This window comes from Alligator mississippiensis, chromosome 1 (genome assembly GCF_030867095.1).
Source record: "Alligator mississippiensis isolate rAllMis1 chromosome 1, rAllMis1, whole genome shotgun sequence".
NCBI classification, from domain to species: domain Eukaryota; kingdom Metazoa; phylum Chordata; order Crocodylia; family Alligatoridae; genus Alligator; species Alligator mississippiensis.
In genome coordinates, this window is record NC_081824.1 from 149,728,997 (window position 1) to 149,746,930 (window position 17,934).

General features: G+C 45.1%; 2 protein-coding genes across 2 annotated transcripts; one reads left to right on the plus strand and one right to left on the minus strand.

Annotated features, from left to right (window-relative positions):
* Positions 1 to 595: 595 nt before the first annotated feature.
* On the minus strand, positions 596 to 5,572 carry EXOC8 (exocyst complex component 8). The gene is made up of 2 exons (XM_006274509.4): positions 3,783 to 5,572; positions 596 to 2,889 (listed from the first exon to the last, which is right to left on the minus strand). The coding sequence occupies exons 1-2, from the start codon at positions 5,355 to 5,357 to the stop codon at positions 2,281 to 2,283; spliced, it is 2,184 nt and encodes a 727-aa protein (XP_006274571.1). The 5' UTR covers positions 5,358 to 5,572; the 3' UTR covers positions 596 to 2,280.
* Positions 5,573 to 5,733: 161 nt separating this feature from the next.
* Positions 5,734 to 13,890, plus strand: SPRTN (SprT-like N-terminal domain). The gene is made up of 5 exons (XM_006274497.4): positions 5,734 to 6,068; positions 7,593 to 7,692; positions 9,190 to 9,318; positions 10,003 to 10,273; positions 11,335 to 13,890. Exons 1-5 carry the CDS (start codon positions 5,824 to 5,826, stop codon positions 12,075 to 12,077), a joined length of 1,488 nt encoding a protein of 495 aa, XP_006274559.1. The 5' UTR covers positions 5,734 to 5,823; the 3' UTR covers positions 12,078 to 13,890.
* The last annotated feature ends 4,044 nt before the right edge of the window (positions 13,891 to 17,934 follow it).

Below are 17,934 nucleotides of genomic sequence, written 5' to 3' on the forward strand. Positions count from 1 at the left end.
GCTTGGGCCCTCCATCCCCATCCCCGCACCCACCTTCCTATGCTGGGAAGCTGGGCCCTGGAGGGCAGCAGGTCGAGAATGAGCAGCACTGGTTCCGGACTGGCCATCGATGCTTACAAATGGGTCCTGTACAAAAAATGTTGAGAACCACTGTCATAGAACAGAGCAGATGTGGATAAATTACCAAATCACTCTTGACTGGTAAACTATGAAAAACAGAATTCAGTAATTAAATAAATCCAGCAGATGTGCACATTGTGGAGTTAACATTATATCCTGAGCTGTAATTCTCATAATCACTGTAATTTAGAATAAGAGGAATATTTTAGTGGTCTTCTATCACCTTCAACTAAGGTAGGACACAGAAAGGATTCTTTGCTATAGAAAAATCTTAATATTTTTTCCTATGATTTTGACATACAAAATACATTTAGAGTGGACCCAGCTATAATTCTGAGAAGAAATGACTGCAACAGAAGGATGCCCTATATAACCTGGAAGCAAAACAGGAATTCAAGAATCACCAGAGTGGAAACCAGCCCTCAAAATAAAGATAAAATACACCTAGCTGGAAACACAAAGAGTCCAATATAGGTAGCTGTTCAGGAGTTTTTACTCATTAAATATTTGTTATTGCATGCATTTATAAGGCATCCATCACAATGACATGAATCACTAAGAGTCTTATTTAAAGGAGGCACTAGTTCAAAAAATGCACAAAAAGTTTGAAACTCAACCATTCCAGTTAAGGAGAGCCTACAGAGATTTGACATACAGTTGTTTAACATCACTTTTTCATGACTAAAATGACTTATGGTTACAAGATTGGTCAAAGACAGGTAAATGGGCTGAGTCAAGAGTAAGTTGTGCTCTCCTTTCAGAAATCGCTATGGAATGAAATGGTGTTTCACTGCTCAAATCTAAGTGAACAGGAGCACGAATGTGTATATGTGAAAGTGTGTGCACACACGTGCGTGCATGTATGTATCCTGTGAAAGTGGCACCTTGGCTGGCTACACAATGAAACCAAATATATTCATTTTAAAAAGTCTCATCACTAAACATGGTCCTGCTAAAACCTGGTTACTGCTAAAGCACATTTGACAGGATATTCTGGGGAAGTCTGTGGTGCCATAGTGGCTGTAATGTAAGAACCTCCAATTCTCAGAAGCAATCATAATGTTTTGTTTAAAAAATAGAACCGGACTAGCCAATTACTGTAATACAGGAAGCAATATTAACAAATTTGCAGTAATTTAAATATGTACACTTGCATGTATATTTAAGAAAAGCTTCATTTATTTTATTAAATAAGTGTTACTTGTACAGCAAAGATAGAAGTTTCCCAAATGTAAAGTAATACCTTCCCTTCCTCTTGCATAATGCTATCTCATTTGTTTTGAAACAAGGGCTCTTTGTTGAGACTTCTACAGGCAGACAATAGAATTTCAGTGAACTATTCCCAAAACTAAAACTAAACTGTGCGCTTTACATATTGAACCTACTCTAACTCCCACTGAATTCAATTGGAAAAACGAGTGGAAAAATTGCAATTTATTTCAGAATCTTACATGCAGCTTTTCTAGTAGTAGGTAGAATATATTCAAAGTGATGTGATGTAAGTTAAGAATATTCCTTTAAAACTTGCATAAATGAATGTTCTCTCTTAAATAAGATTTTTAATTTCAGTGTTTCATTGAAGTAAATGCTTCCTGTGTTTCTGATAATTGAAACTGCCTGCCTCGTTATATCATAATGCCAGTTGTGCAAATGCATTTGCTAATCCATGGAGCTGAGTCATGTTTGGAAGGGAGATGAGCTTCACCAAGTACCACACCCATACAGTAAACCAAGCAATTACACTCATTTGGAAACACTGCAGTATTTTTAAATCATGTTATTTGACATGTGACTACAGATTATATTTCATTTCTGCATAAGGTACACATTTTTACTTATTTATCATACTTCACCAATAGTTTATTTGGCCCAGAGAAAAATGATGTACTATCATCATGATTTCTTTTCAGTCTAACACACCACAATAGGCACCGTTAAGCAGGGAAAGGGATATCCTAAGCAAGACTAACCCAATGCTCCTTTTTCTCTAAAAAACTTTTTCCCTTTTACTTGCTTTCAAAGTTTGTTCATAAGTCTTTAGCATCAGAAAGTTTGCAGTTGGAGTTCTGTGGCTTTGAAAGACTTGGAAAAATTTATGTCCATAGATAACATTATCTAGAAGTGCATAGTAGACCCTTCTGAAGGGAACAGCATTTCATTTCACACCACAGAGGTTGTACTTTCAGGATTTACACGCATAAGTCTTGAAGCATTCCTCAGATCCTGTAGCTGCTTGGCTGGCTTTCCGACTCCTTCCTCAAACCTTTTCTCTATGACAGGAAGAACAGTTTCATACAGGAAGGATGCATTCTGCCTGATGAATGCTTTCTTCTCAGGGTCCTGTTCACACCGCAAACTGTAATCAACATGCTGAACAGCTACAAGGATGATTTCCACAAGACTTTCCAGGAGAACCATGTGCAATTCTGGGAAGTAAAGCTTTAGTGCTTCCTCCAAGAAGGCCATAGTCTGCTTGGTAAAAGCAACCACAGTGTAGCTAAGATTGACCCAGCAGTCATCACCTGTGTACTGGTCAAAACTGCCCACACCACAACTTCTCATTTCCTCTCTAAGTTTTCCCAGAGCCTCGGGAGTCATCAGGTTCATCTTTCTCCACATCTCTTCAGAGTTGCGATGCTTGGTGGCCTCAATGATGATATCCTTGTAGCTCTGCAGAGCACCTTTGATGTCTTTCACCAGCAGGGTGTGAATGATGAAGGTAAGGTCCAGTCCAATCTCACTAAGCTGCTTACAGTGCTCCTTAGCTACCTACAATAACAAACATCATTATTAATACTTATCTATATGCCACATAGACACAAGCTACTTAACCACCCCAACACCCATAAAAATAGGTAATTCTTAGTCCTAATTTGCATACCTGAAAAATAAGGCAGTGATTACGAGTCTGGAAAAGAATACACACTGCACTTTATTCTGCCTCTCTTTAACTTATGTATCTAACTTTTTTAAATGACAGAAATACAGATCCTGTCTATCATAAATGTCTGTAGTGTTTTACAGAAATGATTGAGAGTAGATTCAGGCTAGACATCAGGAGGCATTACTTCACAGTCATGGCGGCTAGGATCTGGAACCAACTTCCAAGGGAAGTGGTGCTCGCTCCCAACTTGGGGGTCTTCAAAAGGAGGCTAGATAAATCGCCTACCCGGGTTCATTTGATCCCATCATTCTTTCCTGCTCGTGGCAGGGAGTCAGACTTGATGATCTGCTCAGGTCCCTTCCGACCCTATCAACTATGAAACATAATTATGATAAAGATGTCACAGTTTAGCAACTGGGAAATAAAGGAGTTCAGTATTTTTCTTGAAAGCCTATGTTAAGGCATATTCAAATCCAATCCAATAAATATTTTGTAGAAAAGGATTCTTTGCTAAAGTTCCAATACTCCCACTCTTTTAAGTAAGGCCAAAACCAGCATTTCTGATAATAGTGGGGCAAAACACAAACAGAAGAAAGGCAATGCAAAGCCCTCCACACCCTCCCTTTACTAAAGAAGGGAAGCTATAGGTGAATCTGTTTTACCACCTCCTGCCCAAAAACAGTAAGTTAGCTGAGAGAGAACGAGACATCCAGGGCTGCAGAATTCCAGGTTTCTGCTCAATCGACTGGACTGTGCTGCCTTTCTTATACGTGCTTACCTTCACACATTCAGCAGCAGTTGACAAGCTCTCTTTGCTGTCAAACACCTGCTTGCTGAAGGCATCTACAAACATCTTCATGGCAGAGCGTGCCCACACAACGAAGGCGGAGTAGCAGCCGCTGTTACCAGCAAAGTCTGTCTCAAACTCCCTGGCAGTCTCCAGCAGGCTGGTGAAAAACACGTGGCAGAGCTTGTGGATGTACAGCAGAGTGGCACCTTCAATGCGCAGCTGACGGATGGCCGTGTGCACAGCAGCCGCCCGGTTCTTCAAGAACAGCTCGCAAGCCTTGGTTGATTGACCCAAGCGAATGAGCTGAGAGACAGCCCGGCGGGTAGCCCTTGGCCCACCACGCAGTGAGCGATCTGGAGAGAGCTCAAACACCAGCACATCCGTGAGCTGCCTAACTCTCTCATCCACTTTCGCCCGGAGCTCCCTCACCGGCTGGCTGATGGGCTTGTCTGCCAAATACTCGTTTAGCTTATCCAGCAGGTCAACTGCACCCTCAAAATCCCTCTGGGCGATGCAGACATCCAGGTCCTCAGGAAGCTCCTGGATCCACTCCAGGGACAGATCCACTTTTTCCTCCTCAGGTGGAGGCTCCACTTCATCCTCATCCTTCTCGAAGGGGTTGGATGACTCTGGAGAGGGCAGGGCTGCTCGCGGCAGAGCCTCCTGCTCCAGCCGCAGCTTCTCGCTCAGGGCGCGGCTCCGCTTGGTCTCCTCCAGCACCTCCAGCCACTCCTTCTTGATCTTGGCGTTCTCAGCCTGGAAGATGCGGCCCTCAGGGAACATGAGCAGCTTGAACATGTCCTTCATGGGCGGGTTGTCCTTGACGTTGACAACAGCCAGCCCGTCCAGCGGGTAGAGGGCGTCGTAGCGGTAGGCACCACGCCGGTTGGGCAACCAGGTGGCCACCAGCAGGCAGTCATTCATGAGGAAGGCGTGCACTCGCTGCACCTGCGCCATGTGGTCAGCGTCATACTCCACCAGGTCCCCGTTGTACACCAGGTACTTGCCGGGGCTCTCGGGCAGCAGATCCCGGCAGCCCTCCACCTTCTCCAGCAGCGTGGTAAGCGTGCGCTGCCGGCCCTCCTCGCTGGCCGCCACCTCCTTGGCCGACAGGGGCAGGAAGGGGTTGTTGACGCGAGAGTCGGTGGCGGCACGGCGGGCACCCAGCGCGGGGTCGTCGCGGTCGGCCTGCAGCAGCAGGGCCTGGGTGACAGCCTCCATGATGCCCTTCTGCTCGGTGAGGATGTGGCTGAGCTGGTACATCTCGCTCTCCAGGTAGCTGATCTCGCGCGCTGTCTCGATGAACTGCCGGTAGTTCTGGTAGACGTTGCGCTTCAGGCTCTGCGCCGTCTCCTCGCTCAGCGCCTGGATGCGCTGCCGGTGCTCCTGCAGGTCCCGGTCGCCGTCCGACTGCTGAGACAGCTGCTTCACGTACTCACCCGCCGCGAAGCTCCCCAACTCCAGCTGCCGCCGCAGCCGGCTGCTCCCGGGCCCGCTGCTGCTGCTGCTGCTGCTGCCGCCGCCCCCCGCCGCCAGCCCGCCCTCGCCCAGCGCCAGCGCCATGGCCTCACCCGCCGCCCGCCACGGGCCGCCAGACGCTACCACCGCGCATGCGTCCCGCCGCGACGATAGTCGCGCTCTTTTGACGTTAGGCGCATGCGCACTAAGGAGCGACTACCCGGCACAGGCGATTTGACAGAGCACGCGCAGATAGAATGGCGTTTCTTCCCCTGCGACGCGGAGGAATGGGAGGCTGCGCAGTGCGCATGTGCCACAGCGGCGTGCTTCCAACGATACAGTGAGTGGGGTGATGCGCATGTGCTGAAGGCGGAGGGGGGCGGGTAGGGAGGGATGCGCATGCGCCAACGGCAGGGGTGGGTGGAAGGTTGTGTAGACTGCATTGCGCATGCACTAACGGCGGGGTTGGAGCTGGGAGGGGCTACGTGCCGGATTGCGCATGCGCAGTTGCGCACAGCAAGCGCCTCAACGGTCGTGAGAGCCGGGCGCATGGAACGGCTGCCGCGGTATCATGGACGCGGACTTCCTGATGGCGCTGCACCTGCAGGCGCAGTGGGAGGCGGGGGAAGAAGAGAAGGAGGTAGCGGCCGGCGCCCGCCCCGAGCCGCCCGCGCGGCCCCTCTCCGTAGTGGACGAGTCCTGGGAGCTGCTGGACCCGAGTCCGGACGTGCACGGCCTCTTCGTGCAGTTCAACCAGGAGCTGTTCTGGGGGCGGCTGGCGGCCGTGGAGGTGTCGTGGAGCTCGCGGATGACGCTGTACGCGGGGGAGGGAGGGCTTGCACCCCGATATGTGCGCGCGCACTCTCTCTGCCCCGGGGGCCCTTTCCTGCCTTGCCAGCAAGGCTTCCTGCTGCAACCTGAAGCTCCCACTTCACGGCCCCCGCAGGCAGGCTGTTTGTAACCAATTTTAGCCACGTGTCATTTGTTTAATGCTAGCTCAAAATGTTCGTTGGAGTGCGTCCATGCATCCCTCAGGTGGGGTGAGGTAATCGTGGATGGTCCTGTTTTGACCTCCTGAGCTCAGGTGATAGTGAACTTGGGTGTGGGAATCAATCCCATGATAGATGCTGAAGCTGGCTTGATTTTGTGTTATGGATCTGAAGGAGACAGACAGTTAATTCTCGAGGACGGGGCTAAAGAAATGCCGCCTCCTGGTTTTTTTTTGCCTCATTCGTTCCGTTGGGGGCGGGGTATACAAAACATGGGATATAGCAAATGGATGCACGTTCCAGTGAAGCTGTACTGGTTTTTCCCTTCTGGTTAAGTGGAACAGCACAGCCCCAGGCCCCAAGCCTGTTGGGAAAGCTTCTAGTTTCTTTTTACCCAGAGAATTATGCACCTCAGTGTCTGCACCCCCCTTCTCCAAATCCTATTTTTGCCCATGCTCCCAGCCCTGATGCCTGGCCTCTTCCCTGCTGGCTTTCTCAGCTTTGGGACTCCTGTCTATTGGCAGTAATAGCAGCAGCCCCAGGCTTTGTTGGGAACCTGGCTCCTTTGTCCTCACTGCTGTGTCTGAGTGCTGGCTCCTCAGGGGTGAGTTGGAGCAGCCACCTGGCTCTGCTTTGGTCCCCTTAAAGACCTAGAGTAGTTTTTGGGGTTTTGGGTTTTTTTGACATTATGTTTTCCACATCCGCACAAGGTAAAACTTGGTCCAAGTACAAAATCTTTCCCAAACTGCATGTCAGGCTTGAGATTTTGGTACTTGCACTGTCTTTGTAGCAGGGCCATAGCTGTCTGCTCTGTTTTTATGAGGTGCATTTATTTTTTAAATGCAGCAGCAGAAAGTTGTAGATTTCGGCGAAGGGCAACACTCAGCAGATCTGCACTGCAAAGAACAGGTTTGGGCTTCTGTTTCCTGTTCTGTGCAAGGCCTGAGTTGTTTTTTAAATGAAAGTGCTGGTTTGTAGACAGAACAGGTCACCTTTGAATGCACAAATGGTATGTCTCAAGTTCTTAACTCTGAATCAAGTGTTATCAAATGGAAGCAAGTAAATTGTGGGTCATGGATTGTTGTTTTTTGTTTGTTTGTTGGGGGGGGTTGATAGTGCTTACCAAGATGACCTTTTCTAGTCTGTACTGTAAAAGGATTTAATACTTGAAAGGACTTGATTCTTAGTTTAGCAAGGTTGAATAGTTATCTGAAGGAGAGCTCTTTTTCAAGTACAGCTTACTTCAGCTATGTTAAGAGGGATCAGTATTTGTAAATCTACTTCTCAACTCTGCTCTGCCAGCTATGAAAGTAAATGGGAATTGTACGTTCTGTTTGTATTTCTCTTTCAGCTGTGCTGGCGTGTGCAGCTACGAAGGAAGGGGTGGAATATGTTCCATCCGCCTAAGTGAACCGTTGTTAAAGCTAAGACCAAGGAAGGACCTTGTAGAGGTATTTTAAGACTGACTGCTTATTATCTCTGTTAAAGGATAGCTGATAGTTTGCAAGGGAGGCTTTATTCACAGTGCTTTGTAGATTGTGAAGTAGCTTTTGGTTTTCTAAGAACCTTGTGTTTGGTGTTTTATTGTTAGTTGTTTAAACATGTAAATTGTTAATCTGTCAGTCACAACTTTTATTTAAACTGATGCTTTTCTGACTCCCTTAACTTTCAAAAAAATCCCCCAAATTAGCTTTCTGGCTCTTGAAATGCTCCTTCCAACTGTTTAAAAGTTTACTCTGCCATTTAGAGTGCAAAATAAAGTAGTTCAGTTTTACTTCTAGGTCAAACAGCCCAGTTACCCAAAAGCAAAGATGCGGGGTTTGACTATAAATGTAAGCTTCATGCTGTTCTTTGCCTCTCTGCTAAGAATTTATGAGAGTTAATTGCCATTCAAGCTGTGAGTGTAAACTACTGTTCTGCACCTGCTATGAGTCAAAGCCCAGGACAGTTGGATCTGGGGTACACCTGACCTCTTTTTACCCTGGTTTTCCAGGTTCCCCTTTGAACTATTTGGATGTAAACAGATGTTGCCTTTTGTTAGCCTATTTAAGTACTTGTGAAGTATGTAAGATATGGAACAGAAGATCCTAATGTAGTCTCTGTCCCACTTCAAGTACTTGTGAAGTATAGGATACAAGATAGGCAAACACTTTTTTCTAGGGCAATGCTGTGGTAACTAAGTTGAAAGTAATTCATGTGAGTTAGTTGCCAGTTGTTCCAGGGACAAGCCTGTCAGGCTGTTTGTTCTGGTGACTGAGCAGCAATGTAGTGTGGAAGGTCTGTACTTTCTCTCTTACCCTGGGATTTGACTTGGGTCAATCAGGACTGCCTCAAATGAAACATCTGTTTTCCAAGCAGCTTTAAACAGGTTTAAGAGGGTTTATGCCTATCTGCTTCAGATTTAAACTGCATTATTTAAATAGGTTTAAGTATTACATGTGTCATACCCTTTGGTGTCTGCCTGCTCAGTGCACTGGCTATGCGGAATTCCATTCTGAGGCACCTAACTCCTTATTCCTTATATGGGGAGCTTAAGGGACCAACTTGGGTTTATGACACTTAGAAAATAGGCATAGATGTAGACTAGTGATAAGAAGTTTTGCAAAATGTTTGTATCTACTACTTGCAACTACTCCACTCCTTCCTAGTGAAGTATTTAAAAAAAAAAAAAACCCATGGGAAGGTAGGCAAAGTTTGGATATCGTTTCTCACAGTACGGTTCCTTAGAATGCCCTTTGGGTCATACGGAGAGAAACTTTGTGGGTTTGGCAGTTTAGAGAAGTATTGTAGTATGTTCCTGACCCCATACTTAAGTTGTAGATTCATAGAAATAGGATTCATTACCAAAATAAGTATAAAAAAATAATGGGAAAACCAACCTATAAGCTATATTTTAAATAATATACTTTTTTTTTCAAGAAACATCAGCAGTTGCTTTTTTATTTCAGACTCTATTACATGAGATGATTCACGCTCTACTGTTCGTTACTAACGATGACCGAGACCGTGACTCTCACGGGCCAGAGTTCCGTAAGCACATGCGTCGCATCAATCGCTTGACTGGAGCCAATGTTACAGTAAGTGCTTTACAGTTAACAAAATGCTATCTAGCAGATTTAAACTCTGTCTGTCTATCTGGCAGTTCAAGCATTATGTATTTACATATTCCTGAATTACCATGACTGATATATAGGCATTTCTGTAGCCAAACTGTAACCTTGGGTGGATGTGTATTCATTGCATCGTAAGGGAAATGTAGGTTGAGGTTGGTGGGGCTTTGCACTTGCCTGAACTCTGTTGTGTATTTGGCTGGGAACATGCAATTCTTCAGTTAGAATGGCTCCAGAGATTATTTTCATTTTTAGGTTTGAAGTGGCCTTATGAACTCTGAAGAAAAAGCCCTTCAGTTTTGAAAAAGAAAGGCTGGTTTGCTTTGTTTTAAGAAGTTGTTTGAGAGATTATTGGATAAATGATCTTTATGTAGTATTAACGAGAATTTTTAAATCTAAAGATGCTGACTTTTGAGGAAAGACTTTGTTTCATGTTAAAAATGGCTTCCATGCGTGCTGCATGCTGTTAGCAGCTGAACTCTGTGCCTTGCTTCAACCCTGTCGTGCATGATCATTTTCCTTATGCCCATCACCAAGGAATTGAGAGATGATATTAACACTATGCATGTAGAGATGGTGACATACATATAGCGGATGATTCTTATAAAATGGGAATAAACATTGTGACTTGACTTCCTGTTTTACATTTAGATCCATCACAACTTCCATGATGAGGTGGATTTATATCGCCAACATTGGTGGCGATGCAATGGCCCATGTCAAAATAAAAAGCCTTATTTTGGGTATGTGAAACGTTCAATGAATAGGGCACCCTCTGCAAGAGACTTCTGGTGGGTAGAGCACCAAGAATCCTGTGGAGGCACATTCACAAAAGTGAAAGAGCCAGAGAACTATTCTAAAAAAGGCAAGGAAAAAACCCAGCCAGGAAAACTTTCAAGCTCCAAACCATCTGACGATAAAGGTACTTAACTTACTTTGCTTTCCTTCTTCAAAACTATTCCTACTTGGTATAGTATCCAGGTGAACATAAATAGATGAATAAGTAGATAGTGCTATGCTAGCATTAAAAAGCTGGTACAGTTGTGCAGAGTGATCCTTGCTTTAGCTCTGACAGGGACCAGATAAAGAAAATTTAGATTTCTGGCTCTGCCTATGATGTTCTTATTTGGTGGTATTACAGATAACAAATCAGCTTTCAGATGTGTTTTGCTACTCAAATGAACACTTATGAAAATGTTATTCCATTAATATTTCACCTCTTGCTTAAAATTCTGGGTGAAAGGAGTAAATACTTTTAAATGTGTAGTTTAAAGTCACAGAACATGCAGCAGAAACTTCAATCCACACAATAGTCTGTATTCTTGAATAGGAAGCTTTCAATTTACGTTCTTACAGTTGTGGAGAGAGCTTTGAAAACGTATCACAGTGTTATCTTTTTGAGTCTAAACCTAATGGGTTCCTAATTTCTGTAACCTAAACAATGACTTTTAAAGTGTCTATTCATTATTTCTGTTAACTAGCTGATGGTGATATAAATAATCACACAGGCTGAATATTTCTAATTCCAACCTCACTCCCTAGATGCTGAGAGGTAGAGGTTTTGAAAGCTAAATAGAAAATGCTCCGATGACTCACTAGCCCCATATCTGATTATAATTGAAGCATTTCTCCATTGTCACTGCAAATATAATAATTAAGCACATAAAAAGGCAATCTACTCTATTGCTTTATTGATTTGTGTTGCATAATAAAATGAAGTTCATCTTTTATTTAAAAAATAATAAAAGTTGCTGTAAATGCCTGTTGTTCCCCTGTCCCCTGCTAGCGTGCCAGTATTTGGGGATAATACCCTAGGTTCAGATCCAACTGGTGGTATAAATGAGGCCTTGTGTATACCTGCAAAGTGTTTTAGTCTCATTTTCTCTTTTAAATTCAAATAGCAATTAACCAGGAGTTAACTGACTTTGTTAGAGCCTTGCAAATTTGTTTTGTATAAAATTTTAGTAATCTCTCATTTTGCAGGAAAGAAATATGGAGGTGATACACAAAGCCTAATTCCCTTTTCTGGAAATGGATATCGGCTTGGGGGAACAGACAGTGGATCCTCAGAAAAAATCACAAGCTCAATCACCACTATTAAGAGCAAAGAAATACTTAGTTCACCACATCCATCAGCAGCTAGAAGCACAAGACCTGTTCCTAAAAATGAAATAAAATTTGAAAACTCACCCCGCAGCAACGCTCTCTTCCCACTTAAATTTGATGATACTAGTCATGAAAACAAATTTGCCTCGGAGCGTGAATTTCCTAAATTATCCGTTGCTAATACAAAAGTTTACAAGAACGTTAATGGGTCGCCTGTTAAAATTTCTGCTTTTATTGGAGGAAAATCAAACAGACTTTCTACAAATGCTAAGTGGGCTTTGCCATCTTCTAATGAGACACCAAGACAGATTTTCTTTGAACAAACTCCAAGAGCCTGGGTTGCATCTCAGGGAAATAAGAGCTTGGAAACTGTTGGTATGCCAAAGAAACGGCCAAAAATGGAGGACAAAACTGCCTTTGAAAACTTCTTCATAAAAAGAGAGAGAATGGATAGCAGTTTTAGAACTAGCACTCCTATAAAAAGCCTTGCTGAATCAACAGTGTCCTCTGCCAGTACTAATTCTGCTGTCAATCAGGTTAAAAATGTCAGCTGTCCTGTTTGCCAGACTGAGGTTTTGGAATCTAAAATAAATGAACACTTAGACTCCTGTCTCTCCTAGGAATGCAAGCTCAAAACCAAGTGCTGACAATGTTTTCAAAACTTTGTTTTGCTCGGGGTTTGTCCAGCTCTAATTATTGTCATGTGCCTCCCTGCTAGCCTTCATCATCCAAGCTTGGGAAAACACTCGTGTCTCTGTGTCGAATGAGGTCTAAGTCACTTTCAGCATGGAAGGACAGTTCTGATCTTTTGGATCTTAATTTGGATATTAAGATGTGACATAAGTACTAGAGTATCATGTCTCGCTCATATTTTTATGTTTGTGCTTTATTAGTATAAGGATGGTTGGGATACATTTTTGCTAGGAATTTATTGCCATGGAAGGAGGCATAATTGGGTGCATTCTGAAGAAAAATATCTGTCTGATGAGAAAAAGTTTATTATTTTAACCTTGCTATTTTGTCTTTGATCTTAAATTTATCTGACTACTCTTAAATAACTTCTAGGCTGTCCTTCAGATACATAAACAGGCGGTTACCTATCTTTTTTGTTTGTTAGTTTTTAACTGCAGCGCTATTTCTCATGTCTTGCAGATATTTTTACTACTGACATCAAATATTATTTTTAAACCACAACTACACTTTCAAATGATGGTTTCTATCCAAAAGTATTTTGAAAAAGGTATGAGTTGTAGGTGTGACTAGACGCTCATATGATGACCATATTAAAAGTGGGGAGAAATTAATATGATGAAAAATTAGGTTAAATGTTCATTTGCATATAATCTTAGCTTAAAGGATAGGTAGGAGTGTGAGGACAGGAAAATGAGTAATAATAAGGAATTCTAGATCGCTAACCATGCTGGATTTATCAGGTAGAGGAAGATTTAAGACCTAGCTTTGAGGATTTGATAGGAGATTAGTCATTTTGTATTACTTGTCTTTAAGATAGGTGGGAACAGGAGCTAGATGGGTATTTTTAAGTACACTTATTCCAGTGTACTTACAAGGCTGTTAGGAGTTCTGTTGGTCTCAGCTTTTTGTAATGCACCTGTATAGTGGGTGAGAAGGAAGAACTAACCAGTTTTCAAACAACTTTCACTTTTTTTTCCTTATCTCTTGCACTGATGCTGATACTTAAACTAGTGGTCTCACTCCTTCTCAGGATATGTGGTTTGTATAATTGAGCACTGTTTGCTGAGAGTGCCTTAAATAGAAGTTGTGCTGAGTACGGGTAGTAAAACTAGGAGAGCTGTATCACTATTCTGCCACGCAAGTCTTTCTGAAGTCTGAATTTAAATGCAACCTTGTAACTGACTCCAGTCCAGAAAGTCCAGTCAGTTGCTGCCTGAGGCAGATCTTACCTTGACTTCCCTATCAGCCTAACTAGTTTGTCCGTATGCACCAACACTACCGGTTATTATGTGTTATGGATACTGAGTAAGATAGTATACAAAGCCTACTGAAATGTTTACTGTTCAATTGGTGCACTAAAAGTATTCAGTTGAATAGGTCTGACAATTGGGGCAACTTGTGACTTATAAAACAAGTTGCCCACATAAGCATTTTTATAACAACAGACTATTTTATACCAAATTGTCTATTATACTGCTGCTAAGCTTGTAGACTGGCTGGGATGGCAGCCAGTGGTGCATTTGAAGTTATTTACAGGTCACAGTCCCTGTGAATAAACAAGTTATGCTGTTACAGAACTTGACCAGTGATATCTGATATATAGCTTCAGACTGGATCAGTGTTCCTGTTTTTAGAACTTGTGTTTTTAAAAAGAAAACTGATATGCCAGATGTTGAAATGTTAATAAAAATTAGGCTTTCATACACCAAATAATGTATTGGTGACAATGCTGACATTTGAGCTGCTGTAAAGTCTGGCTTTTTGTATTTTATTTGCTTATGCTTAGACACATTTAACCAATAGCAGTCAGTTTCAGGGGTCCTTGAAATAACTGGATGACTGTCCTTAATTAGTATGCAAAGACCTTGAGAAAGCTGCTTAAACTTTGTTAAGTACAGGTACTCCTCACTTAACGACCTACCTGTTTAACGACCGCTCGGACTTACGACCAGCTCTCCGAGCAGTCTATATTGTGGAAACGCCGCACTCGCGGGCGGGGCGCACGGAGCGGGCTTTCCTCGCTGGGGCCAGGGCAGCTGCGCCGGCTCCCACCTGCCTGCAGGCGCAAGGGCGGCAGGGCGGAGGTCCTGGAGCGGCCGCGGGGCCGGGACGCATGCATGCCCGCCCGCTGGAAGGCGCCGGCCCGGAGCGCGAGGGCAGGGCAAGCTCTTGCTCTGCCGATGCCGTTAGGACCCACCCGCCCCAGCCCGGGGCCTCGTGGGGGCCAGGGCAGCAGCAGCGCCGGGCGCCCCGCTCCAAAGGAGGCAGCCCCCTCCCCAGCCGTACCAGTGTGGCCACAGGGTAAAATGCCTTCGCGGAAGGCTTGACACCCCCAGCCCAGGTCACAGCAGCCGGGGGAACACAGAGCAGCCCCGCGCGCGGGTCTGGAGGGTGGGTTTAAGGGCAGTGGTTAGTTCTGCGTGCCGGGGCCGAGCTTCCCTCCTGCTCCCTGGTGCCAGCTCCTTCCCTCTCTCAGCATCCTCTTCCCACCAGACCTGGCTTCAGGGCCAAATGCTGCCCTGGTGCTGGGGAGAGGGAGCAGCTCGGCCAATTCGCTTAACGACCAATTTGCTTAACGACCTAGTCACAAGAATGGAACTCAGTCGTTAAGTGAGGAGTGCCTGTATAGGCTTCACTCGTATCCCTTTTCTCCATCTCTTTTGTAGGACATTTTCATGTTCAAGGGATATTTTTGATAGTTTCACTATGCCCACCTGATTCTAAAAATGCCAACTGCAAAACTTGATCTGACCTCTTCTTCCATATAGAGTCATAGAGAAGTGGGGCTGGAAGGGACCACCAGATGTCATGTAGTCCCCCCAGCCTGAAGCAGGATCATTCCTATGCAAACTATCCTATGCAGTTCATAATCTAAACTCTATATAAAGATGGCCATCAACCCTGATACAACACAGACTTAACACCCTCACGTGCCACAGGTAAAGCAGGGGAACCACAGCAGCCAATGTCCTGCTTCTATAAAATGTTGACAATATATGCTCAAGAGGCCAGCCCCTTGCTACAGAGAAAGACAAAAACCCTCATAGTCCATACCAAACTGACCGTGGGGTAGAATTCCTTCCTGATGCCAAATATGGTGATTGGACTGACCCCCTGAGTGGAGGAGCAAGACCAGGGTGGGCAAAATATTGAACTTGAACTTCATCCTGTTAGCTCTCGCCCCACTTTCCAATCTGTTGAGATCCTTCTGAATTGCACTCGTGCTGCACATTCACAGTCCTTTCTCGTTTTATGTTGTCTGCAAACGTGCTCAAGAAGCTTCCTATGCCAGCATCCAAATTGTTAATGAACACATTGAACATTACTAGGTGAAAGAGAGACTCCTGTGGGACTCCACTCAAAACCTTGATTTTTGGGGGGAAGATTGAGGCAAAGTAGCTGTTGAGTAACTCTGCTTTCTTTGTATCTTTTTGGTTAGGAGTTCCCCTTGTCTTGTTACTAGAGGACCTACAGCTTCCTTGGTCCTTTTTGGGCCAGCATACTTAATAGAGCTTTTTCTTGGTGTCTTTAACCTCTTTTGCCAGGTGCAGCTCATTCTTTATCTCTGCATTCCTGATTTTGTCTCTGCGGGTTCTTGCTATTTCCTGGTACTCTTCCTTGGTGACCTGTCCTTTCTTCCATTGCCTGTATGCTTTCCTTTTGCATTTGAGACATTTTGAACACTCCTCATGCAGCCACATTGGTCTCTTGCCATTCTTGTGCTTCCATTGTGTTGGGACAGTTTCTTGTTGGGCTTCCTATACTGTGCCCCTTAGAAGCTCCTAGCCCTCCTGGGCACCTTTATCCTTCAACCTATCCTCCCATGACACCGTGCCTATTAGGCTCCTTTCAGTCAGATGAAATCCAGATGAACCTTTTTGACATGAGGCTGCTTGCAGGCACTAAAAAAGCCCCACACACACTTTACCAGAAGAAGCAGCACGTTGCCTTGACCCCACTCTGCAGCGTCTATATAAATTGGGTGCTTCAGCGAGACTTTTTGGCACTTTATCTAAAGCTGATTCAATTAGCTATTAGATAAAAGTGCCAAAAAGTCCCACTAAAGCCCCATATCTATATAGACATTGGTTGGACCCAGGTTGCCTGATGTGCTGCCTCTTCTGGGCATGTACTGGGCTCGGTACAGGGGTGTGCTGAGTTTAAAGCATGGTTTTGGGGGTTTTGTTTTCATTTTAACGTCTGCAAGCAGCCTTAGCATCCTAATTTTGCTGACCTCATGCTTTCCCTGTCTCAAGATCTGGATTTCTATTAGGGGTGCACTGATAAAGATTTTTTTGAGCTGATACCGATGGCCAGTTTTTAATGAGCCATAGGGGCCGATACCAATCCAATTACCAATATGTAGCCTGGCAGCTTGGAGAGCAGTATCTGGCCAGTAGGTCTGTTGGGGGGAAGGGCCGTGGGGAGGGATAATCAAGGCCCCTGGAGTGAGGGAGGGAGTGGGGCTGGGGTAACGGCAGGGGCTGCACAGCTCGTCTGGGGGGTGGGGAGGTGGCTCCCACCACTTTATTCATCCTCATGGAAGGCATGGAGGGCCATGTGATTCCCGTATCTATGCATGGGGCGAGTGTGGGCTGCCTCTGCAGGCTGGGGCCAGAGGCTGCTCCAGCCTCTTTCCGGTAGGGGAGCAAGCCCAGGCTGCACTCAGGGTGGGCAGGGGCAGACAGTGGCAGTGCTGGGAGGGGGGTTACAGGGAGGCTACGAGAAATTTTGGGGTGGCTGCAGTGCAGCCCTAGCCCAGCCCCCTTCACTGGGAAGAGGTTGGGGCCTTGAGCCTGCAGTAGCAGCCCACCCTTGCCCCATGCACAGATCTGGAGGGGGGGCACACACCCTCCATGCCTTCCTCAGGGGTGCACGCAGTGGTGATAGCTGCCTCTCCCCCTCCCCCTGCCTGGCATCCCTGGACAAGCCACAGCTCCATCCTGCGACTTGCCCTGCCTGGGCTGTGCAGTGCCTACTCCTGCCCTTGCCCCAGCCTCACTCACTCCCTCAACATGGGGGGGCCTCGATCTGCCTCCCTCAGACCCCTTTCCCCCCACAGACTTACCGGCTGGATGCTGCTTTCTGAGCTGCCAGACTGCACTCCTGGCTGCATGCATGCTGCAGCTGCACACATGTACGTGGCATTCATCAGCGACATTATCAGCCACATCAGCCAAAAAAAGCCAATTGCTGATAATTCCAGTTTTCCTTTTATCGGTGCCAATACAATATGGACCAATGTATCAGTGCACCTCTAATTTCTATCATATCATGATCTCTTCCTCCTAGGTTACCCATCACCTTCACATCTGTCACAACCCAATTAAGCAGTGCCCATGCCACAAGCAAGAGATACTATTTAAGGCAGTTTTATTTTGCACTAGGTTAACTAAGGGTTAACAAAATGATAGTAACAGCCTTTTCCGCTGTGCATGCCAACAAGAGATTTATTGCTGCACCACTAACAGAAATGAAGTTTTTACCTTCTGTGCTTTACATAAATCATTATAATTGGCCAGAGTGAACAGGGAGTAACCCTGCGATAGAACCCTAGAGAAAACCGCTATATAATTGGCGATTCTAATTAAATTTATGACTTGGCGAAAAGCAATTGGCTATCATACAAATAAAACCCGCTTACACGTCCGCAAAGTCGGAGACCTCCGTACACACCTTGGAGACCTCTGAACATACGTGTCAGAGTAATTAGACAATTTGATCACTTGTCTAAGTTCCCCGTCTTGACCCAATCTCAGACGTAAATCAACAACTGCCGGCCGA